Source organism: Malurus melanocephalus, unplaced genomic scaffold (genome assembly GCF_030028575.1).
Source record: "Malurus melanocephalus ecotype Western Australia unplaced genomic scaffold, MMel_1.1 scaffold_143, whole genome shotgun sequence".
Taxonomy (NCBI): domain Eukaryota; kingdom Metazoa; phylum Chordata; class Aves; order Passeriformes; family Maluridae; genus Malurus; species Malurus melanocephalus.
Window position 1 is genome coordinate 1,123,493 of NW_026623375.1, and position 21,782 is coordinate 1,145,274.

General features: G+C 50.9%; 1 protein-coding gene across 4 annotated transcripts in view; it reads right to left on the reverse strand.

The window, feature by feature from the left end:
* Positions 1-21,782, reverse strand: part of TRAF7 (TNF receptor associated factor 7) — a 28,969-nt gene that overhangs the window by 5,118 nt on the left and 2,069 nt on the right. The window contains exons 1-13 of one of the 4 annotated variants that reach the window (XM_057371234.1): positions 20,668-20,762; positions 13,863-13,981; positions 13,603-13,660; positions 12,468-12,559; positions 8,317-8,433; positions 6,951-7,043; positions 5,252-5,285; positions 3,826-4,009; positions 3,071-3,205; positions 1,791-2,008; positions 1,520-1,593; positions 993-1,041; positions 747-874 (exon numbers count right to left, since the gene is read on the reverse strand). In XM_057371234.1, coding sequence (XP_057227217.1) covers positions 747-874; positions 993-1,041; positions 1,520-1,593; positions 1,791-2,008; positions 3,071-3,205; positions 3,826-4,009; positions 5,252-5,285; positions 6,951-7,043; positions 8,317-8,433; positions 12,468-12,559; positions 13,603-13,660; positions 13,863-13,943 — 1,263 coding nt within the window. In that variant the 5' untranslated portion in view covers positions 13,944-13,981; positions 20,668-20,762. Of the gene's footprint in view, positions 1-746; positions 875-992; positions 1,042-1,519; positions 1,594-1,790; positions 2,009-3,070; positions 3,206-3,825; positions 4,010-5,251; positions 5,286-6,950; positions 7,044-8,316; positions 8,434-8,685; positions 8,863-12,467; positions 12,560-13,602; positions 13,661-13,862; positions 13,982-20,409; positions 20,547-20,667; positions 20,763-21,782 lie in introns of those variants that run through there. The other 3 variants (XM_057371233.1, XM_057371232.1, XM_057371235.1) reach the window with 3 other exon arrangements.

Sequence of the window (21,782 nt, forward strand, 5' to 3'; positions counted from 1 at the left end):
TTGCAATTCCTACCCCGTCCCAGAGCTCCAGTGACACAGCACAGCTTCCTCTGGCCCTGCAAAGGCTTTCCCCCTGAGCACACACTGCTCTCTCGAGAGRAACAGGGGAAGTGGTGCCCAGAGCAGCCAGGACAGGGGACAAATCTGCTTTCCTTCCCTRAAGTACAGCAACATCCATTTCCTTCCATGTGGCTCTAAAACCAAGGAAACTAAACCAAAGCTCTGCTCCTGGCAGGGTTGGTTGTGTCAGCCCATGGGGGGCCCCAGCCTGGCCAGGAGCCACCAGCAGCCACCACAGTGACACAGGGAAGGGCTGTTGAGGCTGCACCGGGGCCGTGCTGTCAGTTTGAGTTACTGAAAACGGGACAAAGAAAAACAAACATGCCATAAAATGGGGAATGGACACATTGGATCAGGGACAAATGCTTTGTTCTAAGATGACTTTTTGTAACAAAGGAAAATAAAAYCAGAAGCTGAAATAGTCCTGAGTACCCCAAACACCATATAAAACAAAACCAACAGCAGCAGGAATGAGATTCTAATCAGGGCTTTGYAAAGATCTCTGTCTCTCAATTTCACTATCACATAATGTTTCCTTGCAGAGAATTTTGTCCAACTATAATCAAAAATAATCATTTGATTCCCTGGAGGAAATTTTAGGAAGTGACATCCCCCCACCCCACAAATGAGCTCAGCTTCTGTTCCATTGCAAATGCAGAAGGTGCAGGGAAGAGGGGAGCTCTTACCTTAATGGTTTTGTCTGAGGAGCCACTGAAGAGCAAGTCTCCTATGGAGTACACACACAAACACCACACAGGGCCCTGGTGGCCCACRAAGGTCCCCTTGCACTTGAAGATCTGCTGAGGATCATAGGCTGCAGAAAGGAGAGCCAGGTGAGGGAGGGAGAGCAGTGCTGCTGCTCTGCACCCCTGTGACAGCACCCAGGAGGGCTCCCTGGGCACCCCCCACCCCCAGGCCACGGGGATACTCACATCCAAGGATGCCCATGTTGAGTCGAGCGTTGATGTGGGAGAGCTCATCCTGAAAAACACCACAAGCTGTGAGAGCTGCAGAGCCACACAGGGCAGCCTGTCCTGGGCAGGGTTTAGCACTGCTGCAACCCCCCTTTCTGCTTGACTGCCAGAGCACCCTTCCTCAGCAGCCGACTCATCCTCTGACCACAGACCTCTCCTCTGTGACTTTGTGACTGCCACATCTCTCTGTCACCTCCCTCCAGAGACTGCAGGGCTCTGCCAGCACCTCAGAGCTGCAGGAATCTCTTGAGTATTCAGACAGGCCCAGAAATACTTTTCAGAATATACTGTCCTCACTCTGCCAGTCATCAGACTGCATGGATCTGCCTGTCTCCCTGCTTTCTGTAGGCAGGGAGGAAGGCACAATGCCCCTGTAAAAAGCCCAGGTTTTGGAGCAGAAGGGTCTCCCCAAAGCTTTCCCCATCTGCAGMAGAAGCCTAGCTAGGGGCAGAGCCAGCTAACATCATCCCAGGGCCCCTCCTCACGTTCAGCATGGAGGCGTCCCTGCGGAATTCCATCAGGTCCTCGCTCAGCTTGCTCTGGTTCTCATCCAGCACATCTGTGAGAAAAGGACAGGCCCAGAGTCATGCAGAGCCACTGATGGCACCCCAGGGAACAGGCAGAGAGCACCCACTGCCACCCAGCCTCARAACACACTGCTGCCATCAGCAGGGAGAGCAGCCCTGTGATGCACCACCCACAGAGCTGCTCTGTCCCTGCAGCTCTGACCACRGAGCCCATTTGATGCAGACTCACCAAACTTCAGCTCCAGGTTCTTCTCCAGCTGGTCGATTTTCTCCGAGAGTTTCCCCAGCATGGAGCGCAGGAAAGCGATCTCCTGGTCCTTCTGGGCCATGGCCACCTGCATCTCATGGAAGCGATCGTCTGTCTGCTGCAGGAACTCCTTCAGYCCCTCGAACTTGCACGTCTCCAGGTGTGTTTCATACGTGTCCTGGTTTCCTATGAACGTGCACCTGAGGGGAAGGCAGATGCTGGCTGGAGCAGGGCTCACGTGGAGATTCCTTGCTCAGCTGGCTCCTCAGTGGGGCTCCAAGGCTTGTGTGGATCCCCAGCTGTCCTGCTCCTCCTACCAGGAGCAGGGATACTGTGGTTCACGATCCTTCAAAGGGTGGACTTGGCGATCTTGGAGGTCTTTTCCAATTTTAATGATTCCATGATCCTGCTGGGACAGGCAACTGCAGGACAAGAGAGGCCAAGCAACTCCCAYTCTTCCAGTCAGGGCACTGGCCACAAACTGGACTGTCTGCAAGCAAAAGCAGATCTTGGGCAGGAGACAGAGTGTGGTTCAGTTTGTTGTGCTCAGGAGCCATCAAAACCAGTGGAAAAAACTGCAGCTGCCCTCAGCAGATGCTGACTTGGGCCTGCAGTGTGGCACAGAGTCAGGGCTGCTCTGCCAGGATGTGSCTTGCTCTGCCTCTGCCAAGACATGTCTCAGGATCAGGGAATSAGAATTGCTGAGGTTGGAAAAGCCYTCTAAGACCATCGAGTCCACTCATTCCCCTAARGCCACCACTAGCCCATGTCCCCAAGTGCCACATCTACATGGCATTTAAATCCCTGAGGGATGGSGACTCCACCACTGCCCTGGGCCAGTGTTGAAAGAACTTTCTGTGAACCCTCTGCCTGAAACAGGAAACACAGGTAGGGGCTGCCCTGGGGCTCGGGTGACAGGGAACCCTCTGAGGCAGATCAGCACTTCCCTTGCCCCAGGACAAGGACTGGTTGGCAAGACAYTGCCATGGTGCTCAAATTACTCTTGTATACATCCCCCTCTCTCCATGCTCTGACTCTCCTCCAGCTGTTCTTCTGCTTGTGCACTCACCTTCCTCCTCCCTGAGACCTGCCTGTTCCCTCACAGAGGCTCTGGGGCTGTCTCCTGCAATTCCTGTAACCCTGAGCTCAGCCTYAGGGCAATGCCCAGCACTGGGGAGAGCTGCTCAGAGGCCTCGAGGCCACCCCAAGGCTCAGTRCTGAGCTCAGTGCATCTTCCCCACCCATAAGCATCAGCTCCTTACCCGTATTTGGAGTGGGGACACTTGATGTGCTCGCACTCTTTCAGGTGAGCCTCCAGGTTCATTTTGAGGAGGGGAGGGCAGCTGGGGTTGTTGGGGCAGCGCACGGGCCTGTAATCACAGCTGCTCTCATGATCCCTGCCCAAGGAGAGAAACAAAGACAGAGAAAATCAGCAACAAGCAGAAATTAATGGGAACAACACAGGAAAGGAGCACATCAGCCCTGAGAGGCTGTCAGGTGATCCAAAGCCTCCTGCTCTGAGACTGCAATTCCAGCTTTAAATTCTCATTTGGCCAGAAAATTGAGGGTAATAATAGGCCACATTTCCACAGGGCACATCTACTTCTGCAGCTGATGGGCTGAGTCTTCATGCAACCATCAACAATAGGCAATGGACAGGGAAAACAGGGAATGCATTTAGGATGGGGAGGGAGATAGACTTCAAATTCATAGGATATAACTAATAATTCCTCTTACAAAAAGAATCYCAAGTTCTTGACCATGGCCACAGTTTCATCCTGGGTGTGAGGTGCCTGCTCTCACAGTGCTGGCACTCAGGTAAGATGGGAGCAGAAAACAGCGTCCCTCCCCTGCCACCAGCCCATCTGCCTCCATCTGAAGTGTCCCCTGCAGCCACCCTGCCCACCCCCATGGCACACCCAGGGGCTGCACGGCCCCAGAGTCGCAGGACAGCTCAGGCAGGCCAGGCTGGCAGGGCCCTTTCCCTGGACAGGATCCAGGCTGCAACAAGACTCACTTCCTGGCACTCAGCTTGATGGTGAAGGGGCAGCCACGGGGGTCCACCTCGAAGGCAGTGGGCTTGCTGCTGGCCGTGGGCCGGCAGCCGTACTTGCAGTGGATGAACAGCTCCCCRATCTGCTCGGCCACCGCGATGTTGTTCACCACCACCGTCAGCTTGGCATTGTCCACGGGGCACTTCTCTGCCAGGGAGGGAAGGATRACATGGTCAGCGAGGGCTGAGACAGGCAGGAGCGTTTCCAAGAGCCCCTGTGTGGAAATTTTATTCCTTCCCTGGTCAAGGTGAGTGGCCATAGAACAAACCACTATCTTTGCTTTGTCTTGGGGCTTGGAAAAATGACAGTTTATATTAATCCACAATGACTTGAGGGAGCTGCCAATGAAAAAAGCCCACACTGCTTTAGACTGCCTTGTGCTGGCTCAAGTGTGTTCCCAGGCAGTGAGCACAAATCACCCAATGCCCCAGCCATAACCTGCTCCCTCACCCCAGCCTGGGCCAGCTCCTGCTGCCAGCAACCATAGAAACACTTTAGGTTGGAGAAGACCTCCAAGATCATTGAGTCCAAACGCTGGACTCATCACCACCTTATCAAGTGAGCACTGCCACATCCAGTTGTTTACTGAACACTTCAGGGATGGGGATTAAAACTGCAAAACCTTTTGCTACGGATCTGTGGGCTGGGGTTGGTACAGCAGAGCATGGTGAGGGGATTAACATGCAAAGCAGATGGACCTCTTGCATATGGAACACAAAAATCCTAAGGCAGAAAGAGCTGCTGCTTTGCAGGACTCCCCAGGGAGCCTCCTCAGGGCCCACTGCTCTGGTAATGCCAATGGCTTGGCTTTGTGCTGAACAACAGYTTGCCAAGAGGGGAGCAGGCTTGTGCCAAGAAATGTCTTTTTTTTTTTGCAGCCAGAGCCCAACCCAAGTGGGAGCTGGTTAGCCTAGGCCAGCAGCCAGGGGCTTGGGCTCTCCCAGGGYTCTGGGTAAGCTAAAGCAGCTCAGTGGGGCTCAGTCAGGGGCCAGAGCCCTGGCACTGAGGAGACAGGAGAGAAGGGCTTGATGGGGTGGATGCCGAATGTGGCCCCTGGTTCTTTATCCAGGCAGCCACAGAAAGCTTTCAGTCTGAAATGAGTGGGTCAGCTCTGGGCGAGACATGTATTATCCTGGGATTATCCATTGCATATTCCAGGATCTGAGAACATCCTGTGCCCAGGAGCAGGGCCCAGCTCTCTCTGCAGTGCCCATGCTCCAGTGTGCACCATCAGCCCCCAGGCCCTCATTGCTGCAGTGCCACATCTGACTGACAGCTTGTTTTAAGCCCTTTGGACATTTTTCTGCAGGTTTCTCTTTAGGTGAAAGCAAATAAACCAGAAAATAACAGTGTTTTGGCTGCATCACACAAGAGCAGTTCYGTACTCACCAGATGTTAAGGCACATCTCCTGCAAAACGTGTGCTGTGGAGACAGAGAGGAACAGCAGCGTCAGCGTAAAATGAGAGCGGGCAAATTATTCCCTGTGGCTAACAATGGGAAAGGTGGGAGATAGCAAAGTCTGTGGCTCGGGGGCCTSAGCAGCTGCTCTGCCTGTTTTAGCTCAGCACCACAGGGCAAACCCCAGCTGCTTGCTCAGGCAGCTCAGGGTGCAGCGCAGGTCCTGCTCCCAARAGTATTGAACACACATTTTGGAGCTTTGATGTTCTGCCCATTCAGGATCAGACCATCATCGTGGTGCAAGCCAAAGCCAGGGGCGTGTTCTGCCACACTCTGATATTCATGGGATCACAGAATCCTGGGATGGCTTGGGTTGGAASGGATCCTRRWGATCATCAAGTTYCAATCCCCTGCCATGGGTAGGGACACTTTCCACTAGACCAGGCTGCTCAGAGCTCCATCCASCCTGCYCTTGAACACATCCAAGTCCTTCMTGCCCTCCACATCTGCACAGGGTTTCTCTGCTTCACCCTCCACTTTAGCCCATGTCATCCCCCTCAATCCCCTGAGAAGCCCTCAAGGGAAGGAGCAAGGGGAAGCCTGGCCTCTCCCTGTCCTTGCCCAGTCAGCTCAGCACATCCACCCCTCTGGAGCCCTCCTGAGGYAGCAGAAGCTGCCCTGTCCTGCTGGCAGGCAGATGGAACAGCTGCTTTGTAAGCCCATTAAATGCTCTGTAAATTTGAGCACTTTAAATAGCTCCCCTCTCTGTTCTGACAGTTTAACTTGATAAAGTAGCAAACACAATCTAACACACTAATGAATATAAAGGCTGCAGCATTTCACCGCTCCTGATCTTGCCCCCTACACTCCCTGGAGCCTCCTCAGCCACATTCCCCCTGCASAGGGCCAGCTCTTGGCAGGGGCTGTGATTCTCTCTCTGGAGCTGTTATCTGCTGCCCTGCTCCCATGGCCTTTTCCTGCCCGGCACAGCTGCACCGAGCTCCCTCCAGAGCTGCCAGACCAGGACTGCAGATGAAGCCAGGCTGCTTCCTGCAGAGGTTCTTTTTCCACATTAACCAGTAAATCTCAGTGTSTCTGTGCAGAGCTGCTTACAGGAATGGCGCAGCCAAACTGCACGAGCTTCCAGCACTTTTGGGGAAAAGCACCCTCACTGCAATAAACAATCCTGAGCTCTGCTGCTGTTGCTACAGCCCCATCCTGGTGATCAGAAGCACGTCACAAGCATTAGAGCCATCTCAAAGCCATCYTTCTTCACAAGCAGCACAGAAGCAGGAATAATATACAGCTTCTATTAAATCCCAGTAAAATGGAATCCAGAAGAATATTCATAATACYCCATGCCTTTCATTTGAGGATCTCAAATCCCTTTACAAGCATTAACTAAATGAAGCTTCAAGCCCTTCTTTTTTTATAAGCAACACTTCCTTCACAACTGAAGCACAGCCATTCCTGGGGTGCCCAAGAGCTCCTGCAGAGCCCTTCAGAAGGAGTTTTAGACCCCATGGAAGCCACAGCAAGGAGACAGCGTGGCAGACAGTACAGCTCTCCTGGGAAATGCCACCCCATTTTAAACAAGCCCTAGGTTTGACAGTCCCCAGAGAGAGGCAGTGGGGACAGTCCAGGCTTGGCTCTGTCTCACACAGGATATTTGGGAGGGCTCTGCCTTACCCCACAGGTTGTGATGACGGGATCCTTAAACACRCTGCAGCACAGCTGGCAGCACAGCTTCACGGACGGCTGCTCTGCRAACACCAGGGGCTCCTGCAGGGCACACAAAGGGACACAGACAGCATGGGTTAGTCCAAACCAAGAGCCTCCAGTGCTGCAGAAGGAATAACAAAACCCCTCCATGGTGAGCCTCAGGGAGCCTGGGGCAAACTGAGGATTTCATTATGTCAACAGAAAATTCGGTCTGGATCTGCTGAGTTCCAGTAGGGGAAGAATGAACTTGAGAATGGCTGGAGACCCTCAGCTCATCACCAACTGGGGATCACCAGTGTCTGCCAGGACCTGACAGCAAACTGCACAGACCAAATTCTTTGCAATGATTCAAGTCACCACAACTGCATGAGCTGCACTGGCGGGGACTTTGTGCTTGGTCAGACTGAACAAAGAGTTGTCAAAAATATATTAAGCCTGAGTTTAAAAGCAGTTTTAAAGCAGCCTGCRCTCTTGTGTTTTTGAAATTTTTTCAAGGAAGGGCTCCTTCATTCCCATAGGAAACAGAAACAACGTTGTCTCTACTGCAGTGGGCCCATCTCTCCAGTTTTGTTTACCAACCAGGACTGCCAGCACAGGGCCCCAAGCACATCATCCTGCAGCACCACAGCTCTCCAGGGCTCCAAGCATGTCCTCCCGGAGCACCACAGCTCTCCATGCTCACATTTCAGAGCATTTCCAATCAATCTCTGTACTTTGCTCTATCTTTTCATCCTGTGCTGCTCTCAGAAATGCAAACACAGCCCCCTGGGTTCCTAAATATGAAAAACACTTATCCCAGATCAGTGGCAGAACGCYACCTGACCTTTTATTCATCGACTTTTGGGTTAGTTACTGGGTCACAAGCTAAGCTCTGTTTAAAAGCATCCTCCCCCAACATGCAGGCAATTCCTTGCACCCTCCTGGGACTTACAATCAAGTCAGTGGGGTGCCACTTARCCCTGAATGGGGATGGGTCTCCAAATTCATGGGCAATTGTATTTCTCTTTCTGCCTGGGGCCAGACCACCAGCCTGCAACCCTTGCAACCTGCCCTGCTCTGCTGCAAGGCCAGGCAATCACACAGGACTTTGCAAAGACTTACAGTTTTTCTGGGAAGCAGAAAAGCCTCACCATTATCCTCGCTTTCCAGGGAGGGAAATGGTACATAAGGAAGCAAAGTCAGTGGTGGAAACAAAGTTAAAAGCAGCAGTCTGAGCCAAGCACTGAACAAAAACTGTCCCTGAGAGCTCTGTGTACTCACAACAGTGCTCCAAGTCACTCTTTTGACACTGAACTTCCTAATCCTGCTCCTTCAGACAATCCCAAATACCTACTGGCTCCTCCTCTTCCTCATGGAGTGAGAACGTGGAGCGCAAGGACATGTTGGACTCGGAGTGCAAGGAGCGGACGGAGATAGCGGAGTCGGAGCGGCGCGGGGTGCTGATCGGAGGCTGCGGACACAGAGCAGCTCTGGTCAGTGCAAATAATTCCCAAACTCCATGCAAAGCCTTCAAATTCAGTTTTCCCCCTCCACAACACTGAGCTGCTCCATTCCCAGCTGCACTGAATGGCCCTGCTGCTGTGTGCCCTTCCCTGCACCGTGCCCAGACATGGGAATCACTCAGGTTTAACTCCCTAAACCAGGTTGATGTAGAAATTCCAAGCACATCACTTTCTCCCAGGTGCATTCCCTGCACACTTACCGTGCACACCCGCAAAGCAACGGTCTGGAAGAATTAATCCTTCATGGAAAGCTCCGTAAATCTCCCCCAGAGACTGCTCCAGCTCCTGCCATGTCTCTAATCTCTGCAGCAGCACTTGTTGTTGCACTCGCTATCTAACTTCTGCCAAATTTCTTTGCGTAAGTGTGGAGACTTCCTTCTATTGAATTCTCTGTGAGCCCGGCTCTGCTGCTTCCTGCTCGGGAGGGGAGAGCAGAGCGGACAATCAATGCACCAATCCACAGAAATCCCTCTGGCTCCAGCGGCCTTGGGATTGGCTTTGGGGCAATGCTGCTGCTGGAATATTAACCAGGAATATTCTCCAAGGGTGGAATATCAACCAGTAGCCAAGGTGCTGTTTGGTGCCAAAGCACAACTGGAGACTGCAGACCATGGGGTGATTGGATCTGGGGATTCAGCACACCAGGGAGTGCAGCCACTGTGGGGTTACTCTGGAAGAGATGCTGCTGCTGGACTGGGTAAGGTGCAGAGAGGAGGAATAAAGGTCTTCAATGAGCAGAAGGGGTGCTTTAACAAAGAAATTGGAGAATGAAGCCAGAAGCTTCAGAAAAGGGATGATGGATGGGCATCTGAGCCTGTCACACCTCTCCAAAGCTTGGCTGTAGCTGATGTGAGTCTCCAACTCCAAGGAGTGCTGGCTGGAAGGAGCTCTGGAGATCCCTGGCTGCTCACTGGAACAGGGACTGTCCCTGGCCATGGCCCAGGCCAGGCACTGCCCAGTGGGAACAGGGAAAGTGCACGGACCAGACTCTGCTGAGCTCCTGTCCCGCACTCAGTGTGCAAAACGTGCTCCTCGTGCTCCATCTGAGCCTTGTGAGCTGCATTCTGTGTGCCTGCCCTGGGTGAAAGTGGGTGACATCAGACCCAAGGACAGACAAAGGCAATGCAGGAGGGCCGTGGGGCTGGCAGGAAATTCAGCAATGAAAGCTGCAAGATGAGGTTCAAAGGCTGCTGCCTTCCCCACAGACAAAGTGTGCTGCAGTCCCAGTGCAGCCTGGCTGGGCTGCAGAAGAGGAGCAGACCAGGATCCTGCTRGTCCCTCACACTGCTCTACTGCTTCATTTTTATGACCCTGGGCTCCCAGGAACTCAGAAATGCTGCATCTGCTTAGAAGCCAAAGCACAATTCTCTTTCCCTTAAAGACAGCCTATTTATTGACTAAATATGTAAACCTTAAGGAGGAATGGTTATAATGAGGTTATTTTATGTGCATYCATTCATTTTATTATTTTCCTCCACCAGCAACCGAAGTTATTAAAATAAGGAGAATGACTGTGCATAGTTCCCACTGTGGAGGTGACGGGGGGTGAGGACAGCAAAGGCAGGCTCTGCAGGGAGGCAGGTTTGTCACCAGCAACATCAGTGAGGATCACCAACAGAGAGGGGGGATTGCAGCATTTCCAGGAGGCAGGGGTGTGAGACAGACACAGAAGGTTTGTGTAAAACTGTGGGCTCAGCTCCCTGTGTCCTGGTTTGGGAAATGCTGGTGTTAACTGCACAGGAGAGAAGGGGGTGTGCTGAAAAGGATTCCTCACTCCCCCTTTGCTGTGGGGACAACAGGGAATGGCACAGGGTTTGCTGGCATTTCCAGACCCTCCAGCTATCTGCAGCCTTCATTCTGCCAAGCAAACAAGGATAAAACTCAAGAGACCTTAYTTCTGCACTAAACATCAGGCACACCTTCACACAGCCTGAGGATGGAACACTCACACATCTGATGGAAGATRGAGATTTTTTTGCAGGTAATTCAATCCAGCCTCTGGTTCAGAGGTGAAGCTCCCCGTAAACAACAGCCAGGCAGCCTCTACCCATAGCACCCATTTGTTCCAACATTCAGCTGCAATCTTTAGCTGCAGCTCCCATCACCCCAGCTAGAGAAGCAGCCTCCAGRTGAAGGCTCCAGCCCAGCCCTGGTTCCTGCTCCATGTCAGCACAGCAAGGTGGGAACCTGTGGCACTGCATTCAGGAAGGATGACAGCAGCCACTCAGTAATCCCTGCCTTGCACACAGAACATGCTGCTCTGCTTTTATTTTATTAACAGCAGCTTTAGAAGGAAAGAAAAAGGGGTGGTGGAGGTCACAGGAGGGCTCTGACTCGTCTCCARCTGTCTCTCTGATGCCTGAGAAGTCTTTGGCAGCTTCTGGAGGAGGGAAAACTCAGTGATGAGGAAGGGAAATCCCAGATTATTTCTTGACAAAGCAAATGAAGCTTCCTAAGAGGKTTAGTGAGTCTGTCTGGAGCAGCACGCAGAGCAGGGCAGGGGCGGTTCTGGTCTGTCAGCACCTCACACTGCTTCCTGAATCACTCATTAATCTTCTCACTGTTTTTGTTAAAGAATATTTAACACTCCAGGGAAAGTGGGCTGACACTGCCCAAGAGGATTGAAGTTGGCTCCCAGCAGAGATCTCCCCCATTCTTGGCTGTACACCCCAGCTTGTGACAGCGGCATTTTCAAAGGAACCAGGGATTTTCTTCATCAGATCTGGCTAAATGAAACATCCACAGAATCTCCTCCTCTGGAAAAATCCTCCCCTCAGCCTGGTGAGAACTGCCCAGCTCATGAAAACGGCACTGTGAGCTCAGCACTCAGCCCACGGGTCAGTGCTGACAGCCAGGGGTGGCCTGAACACTCAGCTCATGGGGTCAGTGGTGGGCTGGAGAGCTGCAYTTGCCAAGGACACCAGGCAAACTTTCAAAGGACTCGTTAGAAAAAAGACCAACAACAAACAAAACCCCCACGGGCTCACATAAAACACAGCAAGAYCTCTGAGCAACAGAAGGAACTTTATAGGATGCTGACAATAAAATTCTTTGCAATCTGGTGTCAAATTTATTTTAAGAAGTGCTGCAGCTCCATACTGTTGCTGACCCCAGTYTTCCAGTGCCTGACTCCAGCAGCAGTGATCCATTTATGCCTGGCTCAGAAATTGGGTCTTGTAACCTGACTAAACAGAGCTTGTGGTTGTGAGATGTGGCTGGAGCACCAGGGACAGGAGAAGGTCCAGCCTCGGAGCTGTCCAACCTTTTACCAAAATTTGCTTTGCTATTGCTGTTCTTGATTTAATTGATCTAACTGGTTTAATTTCTCTCCAAGCAGCTAACCCTGAAGCCTGTTGAATCACTAAGTTYCTCAAAAAGAACTGGCTCAGAAGTGAATGAGAAAGCTGGACACAAAACTGAAAACTGGTTTTCCACCAGGATACTGGGAGACATGKAATGGTGAATGTGGGAAGCCCAGCACAACCCGTAGAGTCCAACATCCCCCTCTGCAGGTTCCAAACCCACTCCCTGTGGTCAGAAGCCCCATCTGGAGGTGAAAATAGGAATGGATTCCATGGCAATAACTGCAGAGCCAGCTGGGATCCATCCAACCCGGAGAGAGCCTGGCCCCAGCCACAGCCCAGACATCCCTGGCAGGGGCTGTTTCCTTCCAAGCTCTCTGCTCTCACAAGGAGCTTGTGGGATTTGGAGTTCCCGGCCTTTGGAGCCACGTAACGATTTCAAGCAGCATGAAAAGCAGCACCAGCAGCTCCAGCTAAAGCCCAGGACAGAGTGAGCTGCTTCCCCACGGCACCAACCATGAGAGCAGCCAGCAATGCTGAGGCTGGTCCTGCCTCTGGGGCACATGTAACACAGAGAACAGGAATGATGAGGGAGACAGAGGAGTCCAGAGGAGCTCCAGACACCTCTCATTCCATATCTAATCAGCTAAGCCAGTCAGAAGGGTCCTGGCAACACCTACCATGCCATCGTCCTCATCCCGTGGGGAGTAGGTGAGCGTGCTGGAGGAGGACGGGGTCCGACGGTGCTGCTTGAAAGTATTGGTCCCCTCAGCTTTAAAGGGAGTTAAAAGAGAAAAACAAGCATTTAGGCTCCTCAGAAACATTTCCWAGCTATAGGTTAGCCTCTGTAGCTTGAAAAAGATTAAGGGTTCTACAATGCTGGCTCCTGAATGGATATATCAGCACAGGCAGAACAACCCTGATCTCTGAGAGATTGCCCAGAAAAGAACACAGGTAATATTCTGTCAGGTCCACAGGTTAAAAATACTATTAAAAGGAAACTTTATACTCTCATGAATCTCAGTCATCAATAAAAATGGCCTGRATCCAGGGAGGTCTGGATATTCTTGAGGCACAGGGGAGGCATGCTAAATTAAATATGAGATATTTGTATAGAGATCATGTTACTRACTCGTATAAAAGTCTGAATGTAAATATTCAGGAGTCCAAAACCATCCAGAGACCAGTACAAATGTAATCCAAATATTTTTCTCGGGCAGATGTTCACTTCCTTATCCAAATCAGTGTCAAGCCTTTTTGTCTCTATTAAAGGAAGGATATTTGTATTCCAGAATGAAATCAGGCCTCTTCCTACATTCACCCCACGTGCCAGGGCTCAGGCTCCCCTCACCTGCTGAGCTTTGAGGAACAAGGCACAGGAATTCTAAATGAGCAGGGACATTTGCATCCCCTCCTGTCTGAGCAAAAAATGGCCAYGGGGTTTTACCAAAGCTCCAGAGTGACTCACAGTCAGGCACAGAGGGAAGATGAAAATGTTCAGCAATGGTGATGATTGTCACAGGGATCAATAAGATTTGGTGCTGAGCTCAGTCTCAAACCCTGCTGAACTACTCTGYTTTCAGCAAGGGCTTCACAGTGGTACTGCTCAGTCTGCCTGAGGGAGGAAATTCCTGTGCCTGCTCATTTCCATCATGTCAGGACACTTGGGCTGCATAACACCAAACCCAGCCCCTCAGCACCTGGTTAATGACCACAGGGATTCTCCCAACAGCTTTATGATCTGTAAAACAACATCCACCACCCTGGGATCACACACAGTGCTTTGGGGAGACACTGTACACATGAAATACTCACGCTTTGTGATGGTGGTCACAGCGGAGAAGGCTGGTCCAAAAGTTGTTTCCATTCTTGTCTGAAATATTGAAAAAAATGAATGTCAGGGCATTTAAAGCCTCCAGACATTGTCTTAGCTGGTGAAATACTGCATACATTCCCAACTTTTATCTGTGAATAGTGAGATTTCAAGTGGCAAGAAAACACYATATTTCAAAAGAAAGGATGAGAACACAGCAAGCAGCCCTGTCCCCTCCCCGTGCCACCAGCAGTGGCCTTACCCCGTTAGTGTTTTCAGAAGTAGTGATGTTTGTTGTGCCACTGGAGAAACGATTGTAGCGAGCGTTCTTGTTTGAGCTCATAATCTAGGCCAGCATCTGTTAATCATGGGAAGCTTGCTCTGTGGAAGAAGGACACAAAGGGAGTGAGGCTCACTGGGTGTATTTTCCTGGGCTCAGAGAACAGTCTCCTGCAGCATTAAGCCCAGGTGTTTACCTGTACTCACATAAACCTGGATTTTCAGAAGCAAGAGGCGASGACAAAGTCAGATTCCTTCAAATCATTCCTGGATGAGTGTTCAGCATTTTTTWAATACATGATTATCTTTTAATAAAAGCCTCATTTCTCTCCCTCTGCTGTTTCACTAGGCTCAAGTTTGCAAAGCCAAGAATTTCACAATAATCTGCAGAAACACATGGAGTTTGCTTTCTTTGACCTCTGCTGAAACTTGATGCTGCTTCAGGGCACAATTATGCTGCTGTCCCAGCAGATCTGACAAGATGCTCTCAATCTCCTTCAGAGCCAGGACACCCTCAGGAAGGAGCTGCAGCTCCTCTGCCATCACAGGGATGCTCGTGGCTCAGGCAGGAGTTTCCCTCAGAGAAAAACGGGGAGGTGAAGTGTCTCAGGTGTTTCCAGCACTGAGTTTGGTTTTCTCTAATCTGAGGGTGACAAGTCCTAAACCWCCAAGCTCTTTAGAAAAACACCACTGTGATTTCTCCACTTTACAGAAAGGGTAAGTGAGGCTCAAAGAGAGACAGGATCCCACCCCACAGCTGTGACCTGGGATTTATCCCGGGATTCCCATTTCCCTGGAGAGCCCTAGCACACAGGGCTGGGGACATCCTGCACAGGCATTTTAAACACTGCAAAGGTGATGCTGGAGCTGTCCTCAACCAAGGCTCTGCTCAGGGCCTGACACAGCACTTCCTGGTGCTCCCTGCAGCTCTGCATCCAACAGCTGTCAGGCAGCCAGGAGCAGCAGCAGCAGAATCCTGAGAAGAGAATTAAACTCTCTCACTAAAATCAAAAATCATAAAAAACAAAATTCCAAAGAAAAACCAASCAAACAGAAACCCTGAAACCAAACCCAAAACCATCTGAAAACAGCAATCTGGATAATGTTTTCCACACACGTGACAGCACAGTCCTGGCTGCTTGCAAATGCCAGATCCCTGAGGAGATGCTGAGCACAGAGTCTGGAGCTGAGTCAAAAGCAGCAGGAATGAAGCAGAGCTGTGCTGCTGCATCAGGGAGACCTGCAGAGTTTAAAGCTGAGCTCCAGCAAGCCAGAAGTTTGGCTTTGGCCATTGGATCCTTTAATTCCTGTCTGTGCTCCTGAGGGCACAGAGAGCGGGGTAAACCGGGAGGGTGTGAGGTAGAAAAGGGCAGACAAAGGTTTTGGGACACTGGCCATGGCCCCATGGGATCTGAACCCCACTGACCCTCTGGTAGCCTTGGATGAGCCACTGGAGCCCTCGGCTTCCTCCCGGCAAAGTTCCCCCTTCTGCACAAGGGGAAGATTCCTCTCTTCAGCTACAAAACCTGAAGATGAGAGGTCTCCTGCTGGGGTCTCCAGATGATGCAGTGCTCATAAATTAAGCAAAGCAAGTACTTCCAGAAGTGATGGCACAAACTGCCACATCTCCTGGGATTCCCCATCTCAAGGCTGCATCATCTCATGTCCACTAACATGTGTATCCCTAAAATTCSCCTCTCCACAGGTTCCCTACATCTAGCAGTACAGCTGGGCTCACCACTCTCCTCTGGGAAAGGGATTCAGCACTGTCATCCTCCCATTGTTGGGTGGAAATAAGAAAAATGTTCCATTTTCCAGGGATACAAATCCATGATTCCTTTTTCAGAGAACCTCAGCAACACCTACCCACACACCCTTTATCCTGCACTCCTCAAAGGCAGGAGCAGGGATATGCTCCCACTTCATCAGCCATGTCAGTGTTAGGGGAACCCTGCATATCAAATATTCCTYTTGGGTTTTAGGGCAAACAGTCATTTCCTCTGAAAGAGAGGAAGCCCATCCTGATGGAGGATCGTGGGCTGTCTGGAGACTCAGGCAGAGCTTCATTCCCTCCTCATCTGCAGGGTATGTATCACCTTCAGATGTAACAGATGGASACTCAAGCAGCGGGAAACACTCAGAGACAGGGAAAAACAAAAATGGGGATAACTGACAGCGTGAGGAGTTCTGTGATATCCTTAAACATCGGATCAGATGTGCCACAAACTGTGACTGCAGCCACTGCAATGACCCTTCAATCCCCGCCTGGGAACCCTCACTAAATCCAAAGGGAGGAAGGAAATGTGGAATACAGGGATTTTCCACTCACTGTTTATAAGCATGACCTGTGCTTGCAGCTTGGCTGAACAAGGTACCTGCAGCAGCAGCAGGGAGCCTGCTCRTGTCTGCTCTGAGCAGAGACCAGAGGAATGCGAGCCATGGAAAAAATGTTGAGCAGAATATCAGGCTGGCTGCAAAACCCCAGCTGTCACAGCAATATCTGATTTCAGCCCAAATCTCTGCACCCACCACAGACAGGAGCATTTMAGCAGAGCAGACACCTCTCCAGAGYATTGTCTGACAGCTCCTCACACCTTACTTTCCATCTGAGAACCTTTTCCAACTGATATCAAAGAATTTAAAAGGAGGCAGAAAAGAGCTGATGTTGTCAACATTAATGCCAGCTTCCTACAGCATTTGCAAAAATCTGTACCAGATCTCTGCACCTTTGCTTGGCATCTGAACCCCGCCAGCTGCACTGTCCTGTGCTCCCAGGCCTGGAGGATGAGTGTCCCTCACGGGTGGTTAGTGTTGGGAAGCCAGCCTGCGATCCAAATTCTCCTTGCCTGGATTTACTTTTTTTTTTTTTCATTTTTTAACATGCAACATCAGTGTTTTTTTTTTACAGTAAACAAAGAGTGGGGGGAAATCTCCCCTGGGAAAAGGAAGYTGTGGGGACCCAATATTCAGTAATTCCCACAGCTGATCATAACCAGATGTGAGGGGGGGCAGGGATAGGTTTCAGAATTTGCACATCACAGGGATCAACTCGAGGCTTTTGAGACTCAGTGAGAAGAAAAGCCTCAAAATCCTACTGTAGTAATCCAGGCAAGGAAAAACCCAACCACCAGCAGCTGCAGTGGCAGCTGCAGGAGCAAGCAGTGCTCTTCMTCCCCACTGCTGAGGGGAGATCCAAGAGGATCAGCCACGGATCACCCCGAGACTGTACCCCAAAGATGGCAGAAGAATCAGGACCAGTGGCCTGGCTAATTCTAGAGTCCTGGGGTCTGGTGGGACCCCTCASGGGTCTGCCCTCCCTCCCCTCTGCCCCAGAGCGTGCATACACCCCCTTGGCTATTCCCAAAACCCTGCTGAAAATCCTGACCAACCCCAAAGCCAAGACTTGAGAGAGGACATGGCAGAGGAGAAGGGATGGAGTAGCCCATTCCTCACAAACATCCCAATCAGGAGCTGGTTCCCAGGGCAGGACTGACACTTTGGCATTGCTGGGGTTGTGCTCTGGCTGCACTTTGGGAGAGCCATGGGCATGCAGGGAGATGTGACACAGCAGGGAGTGGCTGGCAGTCCCACATGGCACAGAGTCACCTTGCCAAGAGCACACCAGCAACACCTCCACCTCACACAACAGCCACTCTGAGGGGCTCAGTCACCGGTCCTACACCTGCTGGTTCTTCCTTTCCCCTCTCTCTGCCCACTTAAGCTCTCTCCAAGGTTATTCACCCCCAGGAAAACTGCTGGGCTGGCAAATTGTCCCGCAGCAGGAGTGTTTGCTGTGGGAAATGCAGTCGTGGGTTACCCTGCCCTGGCTGGAGCAGCCTCTGGCTGACGTTGAACTTCCTTATCTCACAGCCCGGGTATTTATGGCATAAGACACGAGCTTCTGTTCCTCTTACAACACTGCACGCAAAACAAGSAGGGTTACACATCCTTGAGAGTGTTGGCACACCCCCAGGGAAATACTCTGACAAAAGCTCCGACAGCTTCATGGAACAAGGGCAAGGCACGCAGGTGCCAAGGGTGCAGGGTGACTTTGTGGGCTAATTAACCATTCTGTGACCATCAGCACCTCAGGGTGACGGGGACTATTGGCATCTGGTCTGACCTGCACGGCACAGGTTGTAAGAATGCAGAGCTGCAGCAGATCCCTGAAGCAGACACCTCTCGAGTCTATCACAGGACAGGAAGCAGACATTGGAGCCCTCGGTCACTCCTCAGCTCAGGAACACCAGGCCAAGCAGCACTGCTGAGTCAGTTGTTCCAGCTCCCAGCTGAAGATGCCCAGAAAAAGCCAGCATTGAAATCACCACCTTTGAGCTGACATTTGGCTCCTCCGAGCAGTCAATACCACACTGGTGGTGAAGAACTTAAGAAAAACCCCACAAAACTAAGGAGACAAAGAGGTTGTGGATGAGCTAAAATCTAAAAGATCTGACCCAGCACAACATTTCTTACACTCTTTAGATGTCAGTCAGTACAGGAAGACATAAAACATGAACAGAAGTTCAGCCTTTCTGGCAGAACATGGCATCTCCATCTGATGAATCTGTGGAACAGTCTCTTTACTGTTTATAAGTTTTTCTTATATGTCACACCAGCTTTTCTGAGCGTCTTACAGTGAGACCATAATTGTACTGAGCCRTCATCAATAAAAATAAAAGGGATATTTTTAATTGCTGCTACTTTTACCAGTGCTTCCACTGACTGCAGGGCTGTGAGAGCACATTCAACAGCTGTTTGAACACTGCCATACCTTTGAACAAATGGAGTTCAGAAAGAAAAAGCATTTCATATGGTGCTTTTCCCAAAGGATAATGAAGCCTTGGGACAGAGGAATTTTTGCAATACTTCATGTTAAAACGTGAAGCTRTAACTTTCAAATGTCTCCATAGCTGGATCAAAAGTGATTGCTCTACTGAAACGAAGCATCTCAATTTTCCCAGAAAAAATGAAATTAGAAGTTAGAACAGAGGCCAATATTCAGTGCTGTTCCATGACACAAAAGCTACATTTGAAGCTTTATTTCCATTTCAGGTAACCTGGAAGGATCCAYCTACAAGACCATTTTTGTTATGCAGCCCAGGGCTCAACAGTTCTGACCCTGCAACCAAAATGGTCCTGTGTGAGCTTAGCACCTCCTCAGTCACTGCTGGGCAGGAACAGGAACATTCACAGTTCTGCCACACAAGGACCTTAATCAAAAGGTGCTTTAAAAGTTGGCTCTGCCACTGCAGAGCTGCGTGCTGTGCCTCTCACAGCTTGTGCTCTTCCACATTCTCCCTCAAAGAGCAGATCCCTTCTGAGACCATCACATTATTAAATGGTGGATTGGGTGAAGGAAAAAGAATAACCAAGCCCTGAAACCAACAACATCTTCTCCCTGCAAGGCAAAAATCTCAGCCCTGCTTCAGTTCCTCAGGAGGGAATGGCCAACTCKGTGCAAGGCAGATGTTGATGGAAGGTATCACACTCCAGAAGCTGAGAACAGTCACCCACGCCACTCACACCACAACTSGTGCTCCTCAGACTTGTTTGACAGAGAGAACCTGTGGCTGCCAAGGCCCCACAGGGTCCTGCGGACTGGCTCAACTCTGCTCTTGGTCTCCCTGCTGCAAATATGGTAAGTAGAGGGGCTTGCAACTCAACTGAAAACCCTTGGAAGACAAGCAGCAAAGCCTGGGGGATGGAAAGTTTGGTTTGTGTTCTCCCAAGGAAGCCAGAGGGATGTTTGTCTCACCTGGGTTCTGCTCTCCTGGAGTCCTGCTGGACACAAAGCAATCAAAGCCTCTTTCTCCCTCATYCCTCAATTCCTGTGCCACAGCTGAAGCCTTTTCCTGCTGCTCTGCCTTATGGCTGGCTGCACTGCATCCTCTGGAAAGCTGTAACCACCCCACCACACTATGGGATTCTTCCAGATTAAAGTCATAGGAAACCTGAGCCCATAGGCATGACTCAAAAAGCGCAAAGTATCACTTCCACCCCCTGTTCCCCCCAACATCCTCCAAAGCTTTGACACCTCATGACACATACTCTTCTCTGCCCTCTGGATGCAACTAGAACACTTCAAAAAAACAGCTGAAATGCATCATCTTCTTCATAAAAAAAACCCCAGTGAATTCCAGTCACCTGCWCTTTTTTAGTACAATTTCCTTGAACTATGCCACTGAGAACAAGCAGGAGGCACCACATAKGTACCAAAACTCATYGATCAAACTAGTGATCCTGGGAGAWGCAGGCACCAAATCCTTGATTCCAAAAGAAATCAGTGGATGTGGACACTTCCACCATGGCAAATCTACTGACAGCTTTGAGACAGAAGTACCATTCAGCATCCCACAACCCCCAAACACCACGGATTGAACTCTCTCCCGAGGGTGACTCAGAATTCCAGGGGAGGCAGCGGGACACCACCTCTCCTCATAAACTCAGCTTCTGTGCTCACAACTCTGCCTAAGGARTATCGAGGATTTCCCACCTCTGAAACCAGCAGAACAACCTCAGAACACACTCACTGGGTTGCTGCAATCAAGCATTCCACGTCCTCACAAAGGTCACTCTGAAGGATCATAAAATGAGCATAACAGAGCTCCAGCTGTTGGACAGGCCACAGGCACCCACTTCCAAAGTGGTGCTGGCTTCCAGGTATCTCCTGGAATAAAAAAAAAAACTGTTCCTGCCTCACTGCTGAAGCAGAGCAGCTTCCCTGGAATGCTGCCGGCAGCCTGACACCCAGCACCCGGAGCAAACGCTGTTCCTTGGAGGAAACTCACCCTCGGCCATCCCGGAGCAGYGGAGCCCGGCAAGATGCCACCACCATGCCCAGTTGCTGAGCTGTGGACAGGCTTTCCCTCGGCCAAAGTGCCTCTTCCGCTATGTGTGTGCGTGTGTGGATCGCTCCCCAGTGATGTAAACACAAAGGCATGCGGAGCAGTGGGCGATATGTAAATCCAGCTGGAAAATCCCACAGCTCAGCCAATCTCCAKGCTGCCTCCCAGCTTTGCCCCGGCTGCTCCGGGTTCAGTTTAGTGCAGGAAAAACAACCCTCTCTTAGCACACATGGATTTATTGCCCTGATTGGACCAAGTTCCAGAGACAGAAAAGTCCTTYGCTTGCTTTAAGGGGAGTTTGAGTTTCTCACTCTCTTTATRGTTTCAAACTATTCAGAWTTCTGAAYAACAAACAGCAACRYGGTCTTTGCTTGGAGGGACAATCCAGGGAAAGCCAGTTAGCTAAGAACTGCCACAAAAAGGAAGAGGTGGGGAGCAGGACTTGCCTGAAATACAGACACTGATGGTGGGGGATTTCTACTGCCAGGACACCCCCTCCCACAGCTGAGGCTCTCCCAGGAGCAGGCACTGCCCCACTCCAGCCCYCTGAACATTAAAAGCAGGAAGGTGACTCTGGTGAAGCTCCCAGCTGGAGCTGTGCTGAAGGCAGAGCACGAGCAGCCTGAATGGGTAATTTGGGGTGCTGCTGCCCTGGGCTCCAGGAGGACTTGCTGATCTCTAAGAAGGGTGACACACACCCCTGTGAGCAGCCAGCTGCCTCCTTCCTGTAGCTGCCCACTACACCCCCAGATCCAACCACGGGCACAGGGATGTGCTGGTGTGTGCCTCACCATTCCCATGGCAAAGGGGCACAGGCAGGGAAGGGACAGCAAAGGGAAAAAAAAGCAGGAGGGAAGAGTTCCAACAGCCTGAACATATGGCCACACAATTCAAGTATTTGAATCCAGGAAGGATTTTCTCTCCTGTGCACTCCTCCTGGCACACCTGGGCTTGGCTGAGATAAGCGRTGAGAAAGGTACAGTCACACTCCAGGAAATCCCACAGTCAGGGCCAGCAGGGCTTGGAAGGWCCCTGGGAACAGCTGAATGCTCAGCCCT